Source organism: Manduca sexta, chromosome 6 (genome assembly GCF_014839805.1).
Source record: "Manduca sexta isolate Smith_Timp_Sample1 chromosome 6, JHU_Msex_v1.0, whole genome shotgun sequence".
Classification (NCBI taxonomy): Eukaryota; Metazoa; Arthropoda; class Insecta; order Lepidoptera; family Sphingidae; genus Manduca; species Manduca sexta.
In genome coordinates, this window is record NC_051120.1 from 5,245,369 (window position 1) to 5,257,263 (window position 11,895).

At 35.5% G+C, this 11,895-nt stretch overlaps 3 protein-coding genes across 3 annotated transcripts; all 3 read right to left on the reverse strand.

Annotated features, from left to right (window-relative positions):
- Positions 1-933: 933 nt before the first annotated feature.
- Positions 934-1,944, reverse strand: LOC115455971 (cathepsin B). Its single transcript, XM_030184811.2, has one exon. It carries the CDS (start codon positions 1,912-1,914, stop codon positions 997-999), a length of 918 nt encoding a protein of 305 aa, XP_030040671.2. The 5' UTR covers positions 1,915-1,944; the 3' UTR covers positions 934-996.
- A 3,001-nt stretch (positions 1,945-4,945) lies between these two features.
- LOC115455983 (cathepsin B-like) lies at positions 4,946-5,971 on the reverse strand. The gene has a single exon (XM_037447409.1). The coding sequence runs from the start codon at positions 5,940-5,942 to the stop codon at positions 5,031-5,033; it is 912 nt and encodes a 303-aa protein (XP_037303306.1). The 5' UTR covers positions 5,943-5,971; the 3' UTR covers positions 4,946-5,030.
- A 1,415-nt stretch (positions 5,972-7,386) lies between these two features.
- On the reverse strand, positions 7,387-8,343 carry LOC115455975 (cathepsin B). Its single transcript, XM_030184815.2, has one exon. The coding sequence runs from the start codon at positions 8,339-8,341 to the stop codon at positions 7,421-7,423; it is 921 nt and encodes a 306-aa protein (XP_030040675.2). The 5' UTR covers positions 8,342-8,343; the 3' UTR covers positions 7,387-7,420.
- Positions 8,344-11,895: the final 3,552 nt, after the last annotated feature.

Genomic DNA, 11,895 nt, shown 5'->3' on the forward strand with positions numbered 1-11,895 from the left:
GGATAGAGCAATTAGACCAGGTTAATAAAAAAAATGTATATATATGCCTGAAATTACTTTTGAGACGAATGGTAAGCAACAGACCTGGAAATCTTGCAACCAGTTTTGATTTTTACATTAAGGAACAATAAAATCACCAAAAGAAACTAATGTACCATAAAAATTATTTATAGTCCCTATTTTTCACAAATAATAACAAAAATCGAAAGGGTCAAACTACTTACCATAATAGTACGAGAGCGGAACATTATTCAATGGACAACAGGAAGGGTCGAATAGACCCTTGTGGAATGTTAAATTTACCGTCAACTCTATTGTGAGGGTTAAGAGGAAGACGGCGTGATGTTTTTACGCTGTTTATTAATACAGATTTTTACGGAATGGGGCGGTTTAATTAAATTGGTTGGTTGATACTTGCTCGTTAATCGGCATTTCATCGTTAAAAGTACAAATCTACCTTAAAAATCAAAAAATAGTGAAAGAAACTTAACTTTTTTGTCAACGAGAAATATTTTGGTCGTGTGAATATCTACCATCAAGTTCCGTTTTGAAGAAATTTATCAGTTTCATGCCCGGGTCTCAACGAATGTCGGTTTTTCTTTTGTCATAGGTTTTGACCAGTAAAGAAATATTATTTTTTTATTATGTTCTATGACTATTACAGGCTTTTAACATCAGAGTCTAAGTTAAATAATACAGATATCATCAATTATTACATCCAAGTACTTGACCGAGACCGGGTGGAATTCATTTTTATAAAATTTTATTGATTAACTAATAATGTTGCTAAATTCAATAATAATCAATGAAAGTTAATTAAATTGTACGAAAAAAAATATGTTTAGATTTCAGTTATTCATAAATATGAATTTAGGAAAGCTAATAGAAAATGTCTTCAATAATTACAGAAAATCATCATTACGCATATAGATATATTTTTTGATTATGTTTACATTTATTATAGTGAAAAGAAAGCAGTGGTCTCAAAATAAAATGTTAATTCATCGCATGTCCCGTGTAGAGCATGCTTTCGAAAGGTAGTAGTAAATTCTGATATCGTTTTATTTTGAAGGTTCCTTTATCACCCCACATATTTCCCCAACTGTTGGCCGCTAGCCAGTAGTCTACTCCGTTCTCGACTCCATATCCGATGATTCGAACAGCATGTTCACCTAGTCTCTCTCCAAATTGATGTATGTAAACGCCCGATGTGTACTTCCTGAAATCATCATACACCGTAAATCCAGCAAATATAGGTCCATGATTAAATAATTCAAATTTTATATCGTTCTCTTCTGACGATATTATGTAAAAGCTTTCGGCAAAATGTTTGTCGTTTTGATAATTTATACTCTGATTATCACATTTTCGTGGACAGTAGTCGGTAGAATGTATGTCGTAAGGTCTGCACTCTGAGCTCACAACACCCTGATCCTGCCAATAATCAAAGGATTCACTTGGGTTACCACCTCCACAAATGGGGCGTACGCAATCGAAGTCTTGTTCTGATAAGCGCACTGTCAAACCTTTCTCAATACACATTCTATCTGAAGCTACAGTGGCTGTTGCGAAGGCCCAGCAAGAACCACACGGTCCTTGATTGAATATATCTTTAATTGTATCACAATTGGCCCATTTTTGTCTCGCATCGAAATTTTCCGGTAATTGTCCATACAGTTTCGGATCGTAGCGTCTAATTTCGAAGTTTTCCAGCTGTATACCGTCTGTTTTGAGACAGTCATGATAACTTTCGTCTATATGTGGATTGTCTGCCATCTTCCATGTATAGTTTTGGCTGTTGAAGTATTGTATGAACTGGTCCCGTGGCATTTGTAGGTACTTGGCATGGAGGTCATGGTCGAACTCGCTCACCGAGAGACCTGCCAACGACAGCAGTAACAATACGTGCAACATGGTACTGAAAAAGTGTACACTGACAGCCCTTACTTTGATATTTATTCAAATCATCTGGTATTTTACAAATGTTTGGTATCCTATGTATTGCATTCTTGCATATTGTGGTAATGATAATTTTTATAGCACTTCAATACTTGTGGTGCGCGGAAAATGTACAGGCTTGGAATGTTATCTAATCTACTAAAAAATATTGCAAATGAATTTTGTTTGGGTTGATATTTTTTTTCGCATACAGTTACATCGTGGTTCTTACTAGGCATAATATATTTCTTTATCTTTTAGGGATTTATAATAAAATGTTCAGACCAACATATTTTAAGAAAAGAAGAGGAGATGTAACAGTTGTATTTATACTTATGTTGTTATCATATTCAGAATTTCGAATGGACACACAGTCGTAATAAGAGAAAGACAAGAGTTTTTCTGTCCTTCTCTAATGGAATCTACTTACCGAACTGTTAGAAAAATTTACGATATCTTATTAACATTGTATGGGTTCTAGTAATCTTATATATATATATATATATATATATATATATATATATATATATATATATATATATATATATATATATATATATATATATATATATATATATATATATATATATAAATGAGTCCCTATTTCCCTTCGTCACGCCATCACGCGTGAACGGCTGGACTGATTTCACATTTTTTTTTGTTGTGTTTGTTATTGTCAGGAGAAAGTTCTTATGAAAGAAAAAAATCGAAAAATTGCGCGGAAAATTAGAAAATTTAAGAAAACTTAACGAAAATATTAATTTTATGTAACTGTTTGAAAAAACAATTGTTGGAAATAACTGTCAGCGATTGACAGAATGCGCTCTGCAAATTCATAGTTAAGACGGGATCAGGTAGTTAGAATATATTTTTTTAAAAAATTATAGAAATATAACGCCTAGCTGTTCGTGCGATTTTGTTCGCGGGTTTAATAGAAATAATCGTTTGGTTTTGTGCATAGTTAGCTCAATTTTTCTTCTAAAGGATTCATTAATAACAATCGTAAAATAAATGGCCTATTTGTCTTAATACGCCTACTACGTTTCAAATGAAAATTTGTTAATACTACATGTATTTTTGCCAAAAAAACATTGAAGGAAATCTCTCGAGGGTTGAATATACAAAAATCCTTTACTAGTGTCTCTTATAATTAAACTATTATAATACAATTATTTTATAAAGACGGATCGGTTTACACATCAAAGCAGGAAAATATAATTTAAATCTTTCCTAGCCGAATTTTCGGCTGAGACGGCCAATCTTGACGAAGATCAGCCAGGTATGCAGGAGATATTATAGTGCACAAGTGTGTGCGCAATACACGGGTGCACTCTCTGTTCCTTCTCTCTCATAGTCCGGGGCGACGGCAAGACCGGAGAGGGACCAGGCGCGGGACCAACGGCTTTAGGCGCTTTTCGAAGCACGGGGGTATCACATTGCCTGGCCTCACTTCGAGCTGCGACTTAGTAATGTTTAAGATGAAAAAATCCAGTCACAATTATCTTGGATCGACCCGGCATTCGAACCCAAGACCTCAGCGCAGTAGTCGTACTCCTACCATGTACAATTACTATATGAAAATATAATATAGTCACTCCAAATGGTCATAAGTTTTGGTCGAAGCTCTAAGTGAGCTATCGGCCCCATTGTTTATGAAGAAATTCTTGACACCCGAGTTCAAATCCAGTCAACCGTGGAATTGATTTTTAATAATTTTGTATCATTAACTTTGAATCATAAAAATGAATTGACCTTCTGGGTATTGTCAGGGAGTCGGTTACGTGGTCAGAACAATAACAAGGAGTTGCGTGTGCGTGACGTATAAGGGCTGACAGTGTTTACCGGCACTTTTTTTTTCTCAAATGATTCGAAATTGGTCGTTTGGCACAATCAAAAATGGTTAACAATAGTCTCTCACATAAGGTGGGGGGGGGGTCCGCTATTTGATACGCAGTTCCCCCCTTCCATTATTTACCGGCATATTCAACGATACCAACCGACGCTGCTTATACTGTACAATATTAAATTTGTTTTTTTATGTTTTGCTTGCTGAGCACAGCCGGGGGAGTATGTTTGCTTTTAAATAAATAAGTCGTAAGACTGGTTCTGAGAGCTATGGTATATTTGCACTAGTTTTGGACTTAAGACTTGCCCCTTTAAGTGAGGTAGATCAATCATCATATGCTACTTCTCTATGACATATAACTGGCTAGACCTTGATTTTGGCAGATTTCTGTCGCCAGAAAATTAAAACTTTTCCGTCCAAAGTTAGTACTTAATTTACGCCTAGTTCGTAATAATTAGCTTAAGAAATAATTAGTTAAACACTAACGCTCGTATTCATAAACGTTATTTATCTAAGGACGGAGCATTGCTGTGATAACAAGTTTGTTTCTCAGCTTTGTTTATCTGACAGCCAGCTAGATTAAAGTTGTATCTCAATATTAGCCAATCACAACGGCTCTACGTCTACGCACTGCGAAGGCTGCCATGCCGTTGGCACTGAGAAACAGACTTGTTATCACAGCAATGCTCCGTCCTTAGATAAATAACGTTTATGAATACGGGCATAACAAGATATTTGTTACTTGGACATGTTCTTATTTTTTATGTTAACCCGTCACAAAACTTTAATAAAAATTTAAGGTACCTTCACCAACTATCATATTTAAATTATCTACAATTTGAAATGAATAGCATTGCGTATTCTAAAATTTATTAATTTCTTAGTTGTGTAGAATTTTATCTTGATCATAAAAAATAATAATGAAGTTTTGCGTTGCTCGCATTCTCAATAATTTCACCTAAATAACTTTATACATTGTTGTATTCCATCGAAATAACACTAACTTGTTTTACTCGTTAAATATGTATATTAAAGAGCATAGGGCATCTCGAGGAAATATTCATTTAATTATTTCAGTTTTCAATAAATTCAAAATTAAGTATTACTTTTAACTATAAAAATATACATGAGATTGGGATATAAAAATGAAATTAACAAAACATCGATGCATTAAAATACTTTATTCAAACAATAAGAAGAAGTTTCTAACAAAAATGGCTCCCGTATGCGTTCGCAGAATACAAAATCAACTTTTTGCCAGTCCAGTATACATTTTTTCCTCAAATCCAAGTAACTGTTGATGTCGTTTTATTTTAAAGAATCCATTCTCTCCCCAACTCGAGCCCCAGCTGTTAGCCACCATCCAGAAATCTATACCATTTTCAATACCATATCCGAGTACTCTAACACCATGTCTTCCTAAATATGTACCAAATTGATGTTCATAAACACCTGAAGTGTAATGCTGGAAGTCACCATATACGTCAAAACCAGCATACACTGGTCCATTGGTGAATAATTCAGCTCTGATATCATTATCATTAGATGATACAGCATATATTTCTTCAGCAAAATGTTTATCTTTTGCGTAGTCAATATTAGAATCTATACATTTTTCTTCACAAACATGTTGTTTAGATATATCGTATGGTCTGCATTCCAGAGTAACCAAACCTTTGTCTTTCCAAAAACCTAAGGCATCCGTCGAAGAGCCTCCAAAACAAATTGGTTTTACACAGGTCAAGTCTTGTTCTGATAGGCGCACGACCAATCCTTTTCTTATGCACGTTCTGTCTGATGCCAAAGTGACTGACGCGAAGGCCCAACAAGAGCCACAAAATCCTTGATCATAAATTTCTTTTATAGTTGGACAATCGTCCCAATGTTCTCTTGGATCGAAATTATCTGGAAGTTGAGAGTACATTTTAGGATCGTGACTTTTGATTTCCAAATCTTTAATTGATTCATCTGTTGTGTCGCAGTTGAGATCTATGTTCTCTAGATGCGGGTAATTCGTAATCTTCCAGGAGAAGTTTTGCTTGTTGAAGTGTTCAATGAATTGATGCCGCGGCAGTTGTAGATACTTCTCATGCAGCTCTGGGTCAAAAGTGCTCACTGAGAGCCGTGCTAGTGCCACCAGTAACAACACTCGTAACATGGTTCCAGATATTTGTGTGCGTCTGTACTTCGCTACCCAATTTATACGCAATGTTTAGAATGCAAAGCATTTTGGTATCTACTTTGAAGACAGTAGAATTTTTAAATACCACTAAATATCCATCGGTTTTACGACGATCGATAACATTGTGACCTACTTTATTCGTCCTTGCCTTCTGCAGTGTCTATTCTAATTTTTCTCGCAATTATCTTTAAATATTCAGTCTATTTTGTTTTATTTGCGGCTTTTAATATTTTTTTAGGCACTGTCATTATACTAAGTATTAAAATTTACTGGTGGTAGGTCTCTCATATGTAAGAGTCCGCCTGGGCAGGTACCACTGCAATGTCTATTTCGGCCACCAAGCAGCTGTGTGTAGTCAATGTTGTATTCCGGTTTGAAGGACAGTGTAGCCATTGTAACTACTGGATATATTGAGACTTAACATCTCATGTCTTAGGTTGGCAAGCGTAGTGAAATACAAAACAATATTTTGTAATTCAAGCTGTTGGATGGTGTTTCTATTATTTATGGGTGGTCATATCACTTACTATCAGGCAAACGGCAAGATCGTCTCGTCATTCAAAGCATTAAAAAAACGATTTTCAATTTACTAATAAAATTCCCAATACAGAGAAACTCACAAAGCATTTCATCTATTATTATCGTAATTCCACACTTAAAAATATCTGCTCAATCTGATTCATTTTGTCTAAAAGCCTGTTTAATTATTCATACGTTTGTTAATCGGCTCGGACACGGAAGCTAACAATAGGCCCCGATGTCCACTAACAAAAACCCAGTTAAATGAACATTATACATGCAGATTGAATTTTGTTATCCTATTATGTTGTGTTTATTCAGTCAAAGGGTTAGAGGTATTATTGTAGTTATTTGATTCTGCAGTGTCTTTGAAGGATTGTATTTAAGGAGTACCAAAGGGTACCTTTGTAGATCTATTATTAAAGCTTTGTCATTTGTCTGCTAGTCTCTCTTGCTGAATTGAATAGAATTGAAATAACAGTAGTAATTATATGTTTTGAAGTGAAATATCTATAGGCGCAGGGATACACCGGATTCTTGGCGTGGCGACGCTTGCCGTGGTGACGGGTCACCACACTATACTAGTGTATACATATAGTCTTTATACAGTGGAGTGTACGATGTATGATGTATTAATTTAAAATAAATGTGTATTTAATAAATAGTCATCATTTTCTTTAAAAAAAATGTAATACTTTATTGTGCTTTCATTTTGTCCAAATCTGGATGCTCAGAAGAGATTATTTCAGGTTCAAAACTAAGGAAGCTTTATTTGCATTGAAGAATTATGTTGCGCTGATACCATGATGAAGTAGCATATGTAGGAGAGAAAAAGAAGTAGCTTTAACTATCAGCATACAAGAGAAAAAAAATATTGCCGTTGAAAAAAAAAATATATCATCAAAACTTTATTTTATTATACATACAATAACTGTTCAAGCTGGTACTCCGGTTAACAAAGCACATTCAAAACAAAGTTCGGGTTGGTGCCTTTTAATTTTTATAGTTCCCTGCTCACCCCACTGCGTTCCCCAACTATTGGCCACTAGCCAATAGTCTATTCCATTTTCTACGCCATAACCAATGACTCTAACACTATGTCCGCCCTTTTTTTCTCCATATTTATGTTCATATATACCAGAGGAATAATCTTTTATATCTGAGTAGACTGTGAATCCAGCTTGTATGGGACCATTGTTGACTAACTCTGCTTTTATTTTGTCATCATTATCGCCTATTAAAAAAACGTCTTTGCCTTTATGTTTATCATTTAAATAATTAATACTAGGATCTTTACATTCTTTAACACATATCCCTCGTTTTGATTCGGTTATGTTGTAAGGTTTACATTCCTCAGTTACAAGGCCGTCTATAATCCAAAATAAATATGCTCCCAATGGTATACCTCCATTACAAATACCACCAAGGAAGCAGTTGAAGTCTTGTACTGATAGACGGACGTGCAAATCTTTGTGTATACATGTCCGGTCTGATGCTACTGTAGCAGTTCCGAATGCCCAGCAGGAGCCGCAATCCCCTTGATCATATACTTCCTTTATGGTTTCACAATTAGGCCATTTCTCTCTGGCATCAAAGTTTTCTGGCAGGTCCTTAAATTGTTCTGGATCGTAATATAATTGTTTGACGCCTGGAATGGGCCCTTTGGTAATCTCGGTTCCAGTTAAATTTCTACCCTCAAGATAAGGGTAGTCGATGATTTTCCAACTATAGTTTTGGCTGTTGAAGTATTCTATGAACTGGTCCTTCGGTAGCAGCAAGTGCATTCGATTCAGCTCTGGGTCGAACGTGCAAGCTGAGAACTGGGCCAGCGCCGCCAGCAGTAACACACGTAGCATGATGCCGGTCAAAATGAATATACTTACACTGCTCCAATATATATAGATGTGCCACGAATTCGGATGTGATTTTTTATATGAATTCCTTGTGAAATATTCTAGTTATATGATGATATGTGCCTCATTAAATATAAAAATTCCATCTTATCTAGCATTCTTGTCCACTACTGTTATTCCGAGTATTTTTATTACAAAAAGTAGCAAGGTAGCAGCCTTTGTCTACACTTTACAGCCGAAAGTAATTTACTAACACCTCTAAAATTGATACCTCTGTTTCAAAGATGTGATTGAAACTGAATCACGATTTTGACAATTTTTTTTTAATTTCGTAATTTTATAAAAACTGCTCAACCCCTTGAATATAGGGAATATACTTAGGTCCCTCGTAGCACCAAGGCAACAATCTGCTTGCTTGCATATTTTGTGGACAAAATGATTCTCAAAACATAATATTATACAGTACATAAAATTAAAAACAAACGTTATATTATCCCACAAGAAGATTTTCAATTCAGATCTTTATAAAAATAACATGTTGGTGGTTATTTTATTAGGGCCCTATGTTTCCCGAAACGTTTTGCTAATGCCTATTTACTCCTGAAATGGGAAAATAGCCCCCTGTTGGGTCGTACTGATGAACTTACTCCAAATGTAAGGAATGCGTGACTTGAAAACATTTAAGGAAGGTAAATAGTAATGGTTTTCAATAACTTAAGGTTTTTATGTACTTACCCTTTTCGGTAGGAAGAGTCTAATTCGTGAAGAATATTCTTTGAGTTTGGACTTTATCTGGTACAAGTTGATAAAGTCAATATCAGTTATCCAATACCTACGATAGAGTTATTTTATTTTCATTTTTTTCTTATTAATGAGTCCATACGTAATAATATTATAAGCAGTAATTAGGTTATAAGGAACTGTGTGGTTGGCATATCCTTGATGGATACCTTGTACTTAATAAAGAAAATTTGATAGAAATAAATGGCGCTTCATTAGTATTGATTGATTTTTTATTTGAATTGACTAGTATTGCAAAATTATGACCATGAATGCTATTTATAGAGTTTTTTTTTTATTTTATGATCATTTAACCTTATTTCAGTCCTACAATATAACAGGGACTTATTTTCATATATAAGATACCCACATAAAACATCTTTCGTATTGAAAACTAGGTGTAACTCATGGCTTCTTACACATTACAAGCCTTCCTAGCTACATGTCACTATTACCTTACTGATTCATAGTGCTATCGATACCACGCCTTCGCTATCTATTTTAGAAATCAAATAAAGATTCGATTATATTCTGTGGTAGTAAGTTACTAGTATAAATAGTAGGCGACGTGTTAATTTAAGAAATAGTCTGTGTGTGCCAAATATCCAAATTCGTTTAGTTGTTTTTGTATAAACATTCTAAAGTGCATTTTCACAAATAAACATATTATATAATATCATCAATGTATTATATAATGTTTCACTGCTGGGCACGGGGCTTCACTACTACTGAGAGGTTTAGGCCTCAGTCCACCACGCTGGTCTAGTGCGGGTTGGTCGACTTCACATACCCTCGAAATTGTCATGGGGAACTGACGTATGAAGGTTTCCTCACGATGTTTTCCTTCACCGTTAAAGCAAGCGATAATTCACAAAGAATACACACATAACTTTAGAAAAATCAGAGGTGCGTGCCCTAGGGTTTTGAACTTGCGGGCTATCGTCTCGGCAGTCCGTTCCACTCCCAACTAAGCTATCGCCGCTTTTAGTTAAAGTAAACATATGAAGTTAGCCCATACTTTCCTGTATTTTTATCAATCGAAATCAAGACCTATTAAATACGTAACTCATTAGAAAACTCAACAAAACATTAAGAAACACCCATATATGAAATGTGCAGATGATGTGCAGATATGATTTTGCGGTTAGGTATATCTTAGGTATTACGTTTGATACTAAGTCTGGCTTCGTATAGCCAGTGATTAACGACGTGCTGGCGATGACAGCCGGGCGGAAGGTAAAGCCTTGCATTTATATACAGCGTGTTCTTTATTATTTCGCTTCATGAAAATTGATGAGAGAGTGAGCAGCTGTTTTATGTGTTATAACTTTAAGTATATGCTGCTGCCTCGGTGGCGTAGTTGTATTGCATGTCCGGTACAATAGCGCTCTGAGGTCCTGGGTTCGAATCCCGGGTCGGGCAAAGTGATATTTGGGTTTTTCTGCTCAGTATCAGCCCGGAGTCTGGAATTTGTGCCCGATATGGCGATAGGCTCGCCCCCTATCACATCATGGGACGGAACATACTTGGCGAAAAGTGGGTGCCCTAGTTGCGCCTCTGCATACCCCTTCGGGGATAAAATGCGTGATGTTATGTATGTAACTTTAAGTATATTCTATGTTTCTGTTTAAGTGGCGTAGTTGTATTACGGTAGGACTGTTGAGGTTTCGGGTTTGATACCCGGCTCGGGCAAAGTAATATTGGGTTTGTCTATTCAGTATCAGCTGCCATGTAATTTCGACCCAATATTGCCATAGGCTCATCTATATAATATTATAGGATGAAATAGACACGTAGAAAGTGGGTCCACCAGTTTCGCGTCTGCCTATCCCTTCGAAGATAAAAGCGTTAGTGTGTGTGGCTGTGTATTTTGTTTATTACAGTAATAATATTATATTTCCATATAAAGTAGTAACTAATAATAAGTAGATAATTTTAAATCTATTCTTCAAGAATTCTTGAAAAGAAATATTTAATTCCACACGGATAAGCATTTTTAACTGCTGAAATATTTATGTAGTAAATTTGAATACATAAATATACATGATATATTTCCTCTACGCATAGAATTTTTAAATGGCCCATTAAGCTACTTATTTTTCATTTTCACGCAGCAGTGTAGCTCAATTTTAATCTTTAACGAAAACCATTCTATGAACATCACTCAATTTTTTTTACGGTAGTGGTGAAGTGTCCCCCCACTGCACCTAATGGTGAGTGGATTGGGGTCTAATAGAAAGTCGACTGACGAGAGATGATTACCCCTCAGGCAGTCGACACAATTATGCCGGCCTGTTGGAACCGGATATACACAGGCTGATTTCGGAGCGCGACACACTTACGTAGGCCACTATGGCGGGTTTTAACACCTTGTGTACGGTGATCGCTATCCGGGCACATATTTAAAACTTTTGAGAGAGAGAAGATTGAAGTTTAAATCGTATTATTGCTCATTGATATTCCATTTCATATTTTGTTAACAAAAAGTTCAAATTAACATATTTTGACTAACATGTTTTTACTAATGGAAAATATAGACGTTATAGACTAGAACTAATTTGACATCGACTCATTTTCGACCATACTGTAGGTTGAATCCTTTTTGCGTATCTCCGACCATATATCATACCACCAGCACTGTTAGTAATATTGTATGTATATGTAGTTATAGCATTATATGTATATGTAGTTATAATATTTTATTGTTAGCGTATTCACAAATCACCCTGTATAACCAAGGTATATCTAAGATGAGTTGGCATGTCTGGCCTGCGCAC

Coding starts and splice junctions, on each gene's coding strand:
- LOC115455971 (XM_030184811.2), bottom strand. CDS start 1,914: ATGTTGCACGTATTGTTACTGCTGTCGTTGGCAGGTCTCTCGGTGAGC.
- LOC115455983 (XM_037447409.1), bottom strand. CDS start 5,942: ATGTTACGAGTGTTGTTACTGGTGGCACTAGCACGGCTCTCAGTGAGC.
- LOC115455975 (XM_030184815.2), bottom strand. CDS start 8,341: ATGCTACGTGTGTTACTGCTGGCGGCGCTGGCCCAGTTCTCAGCTTGC.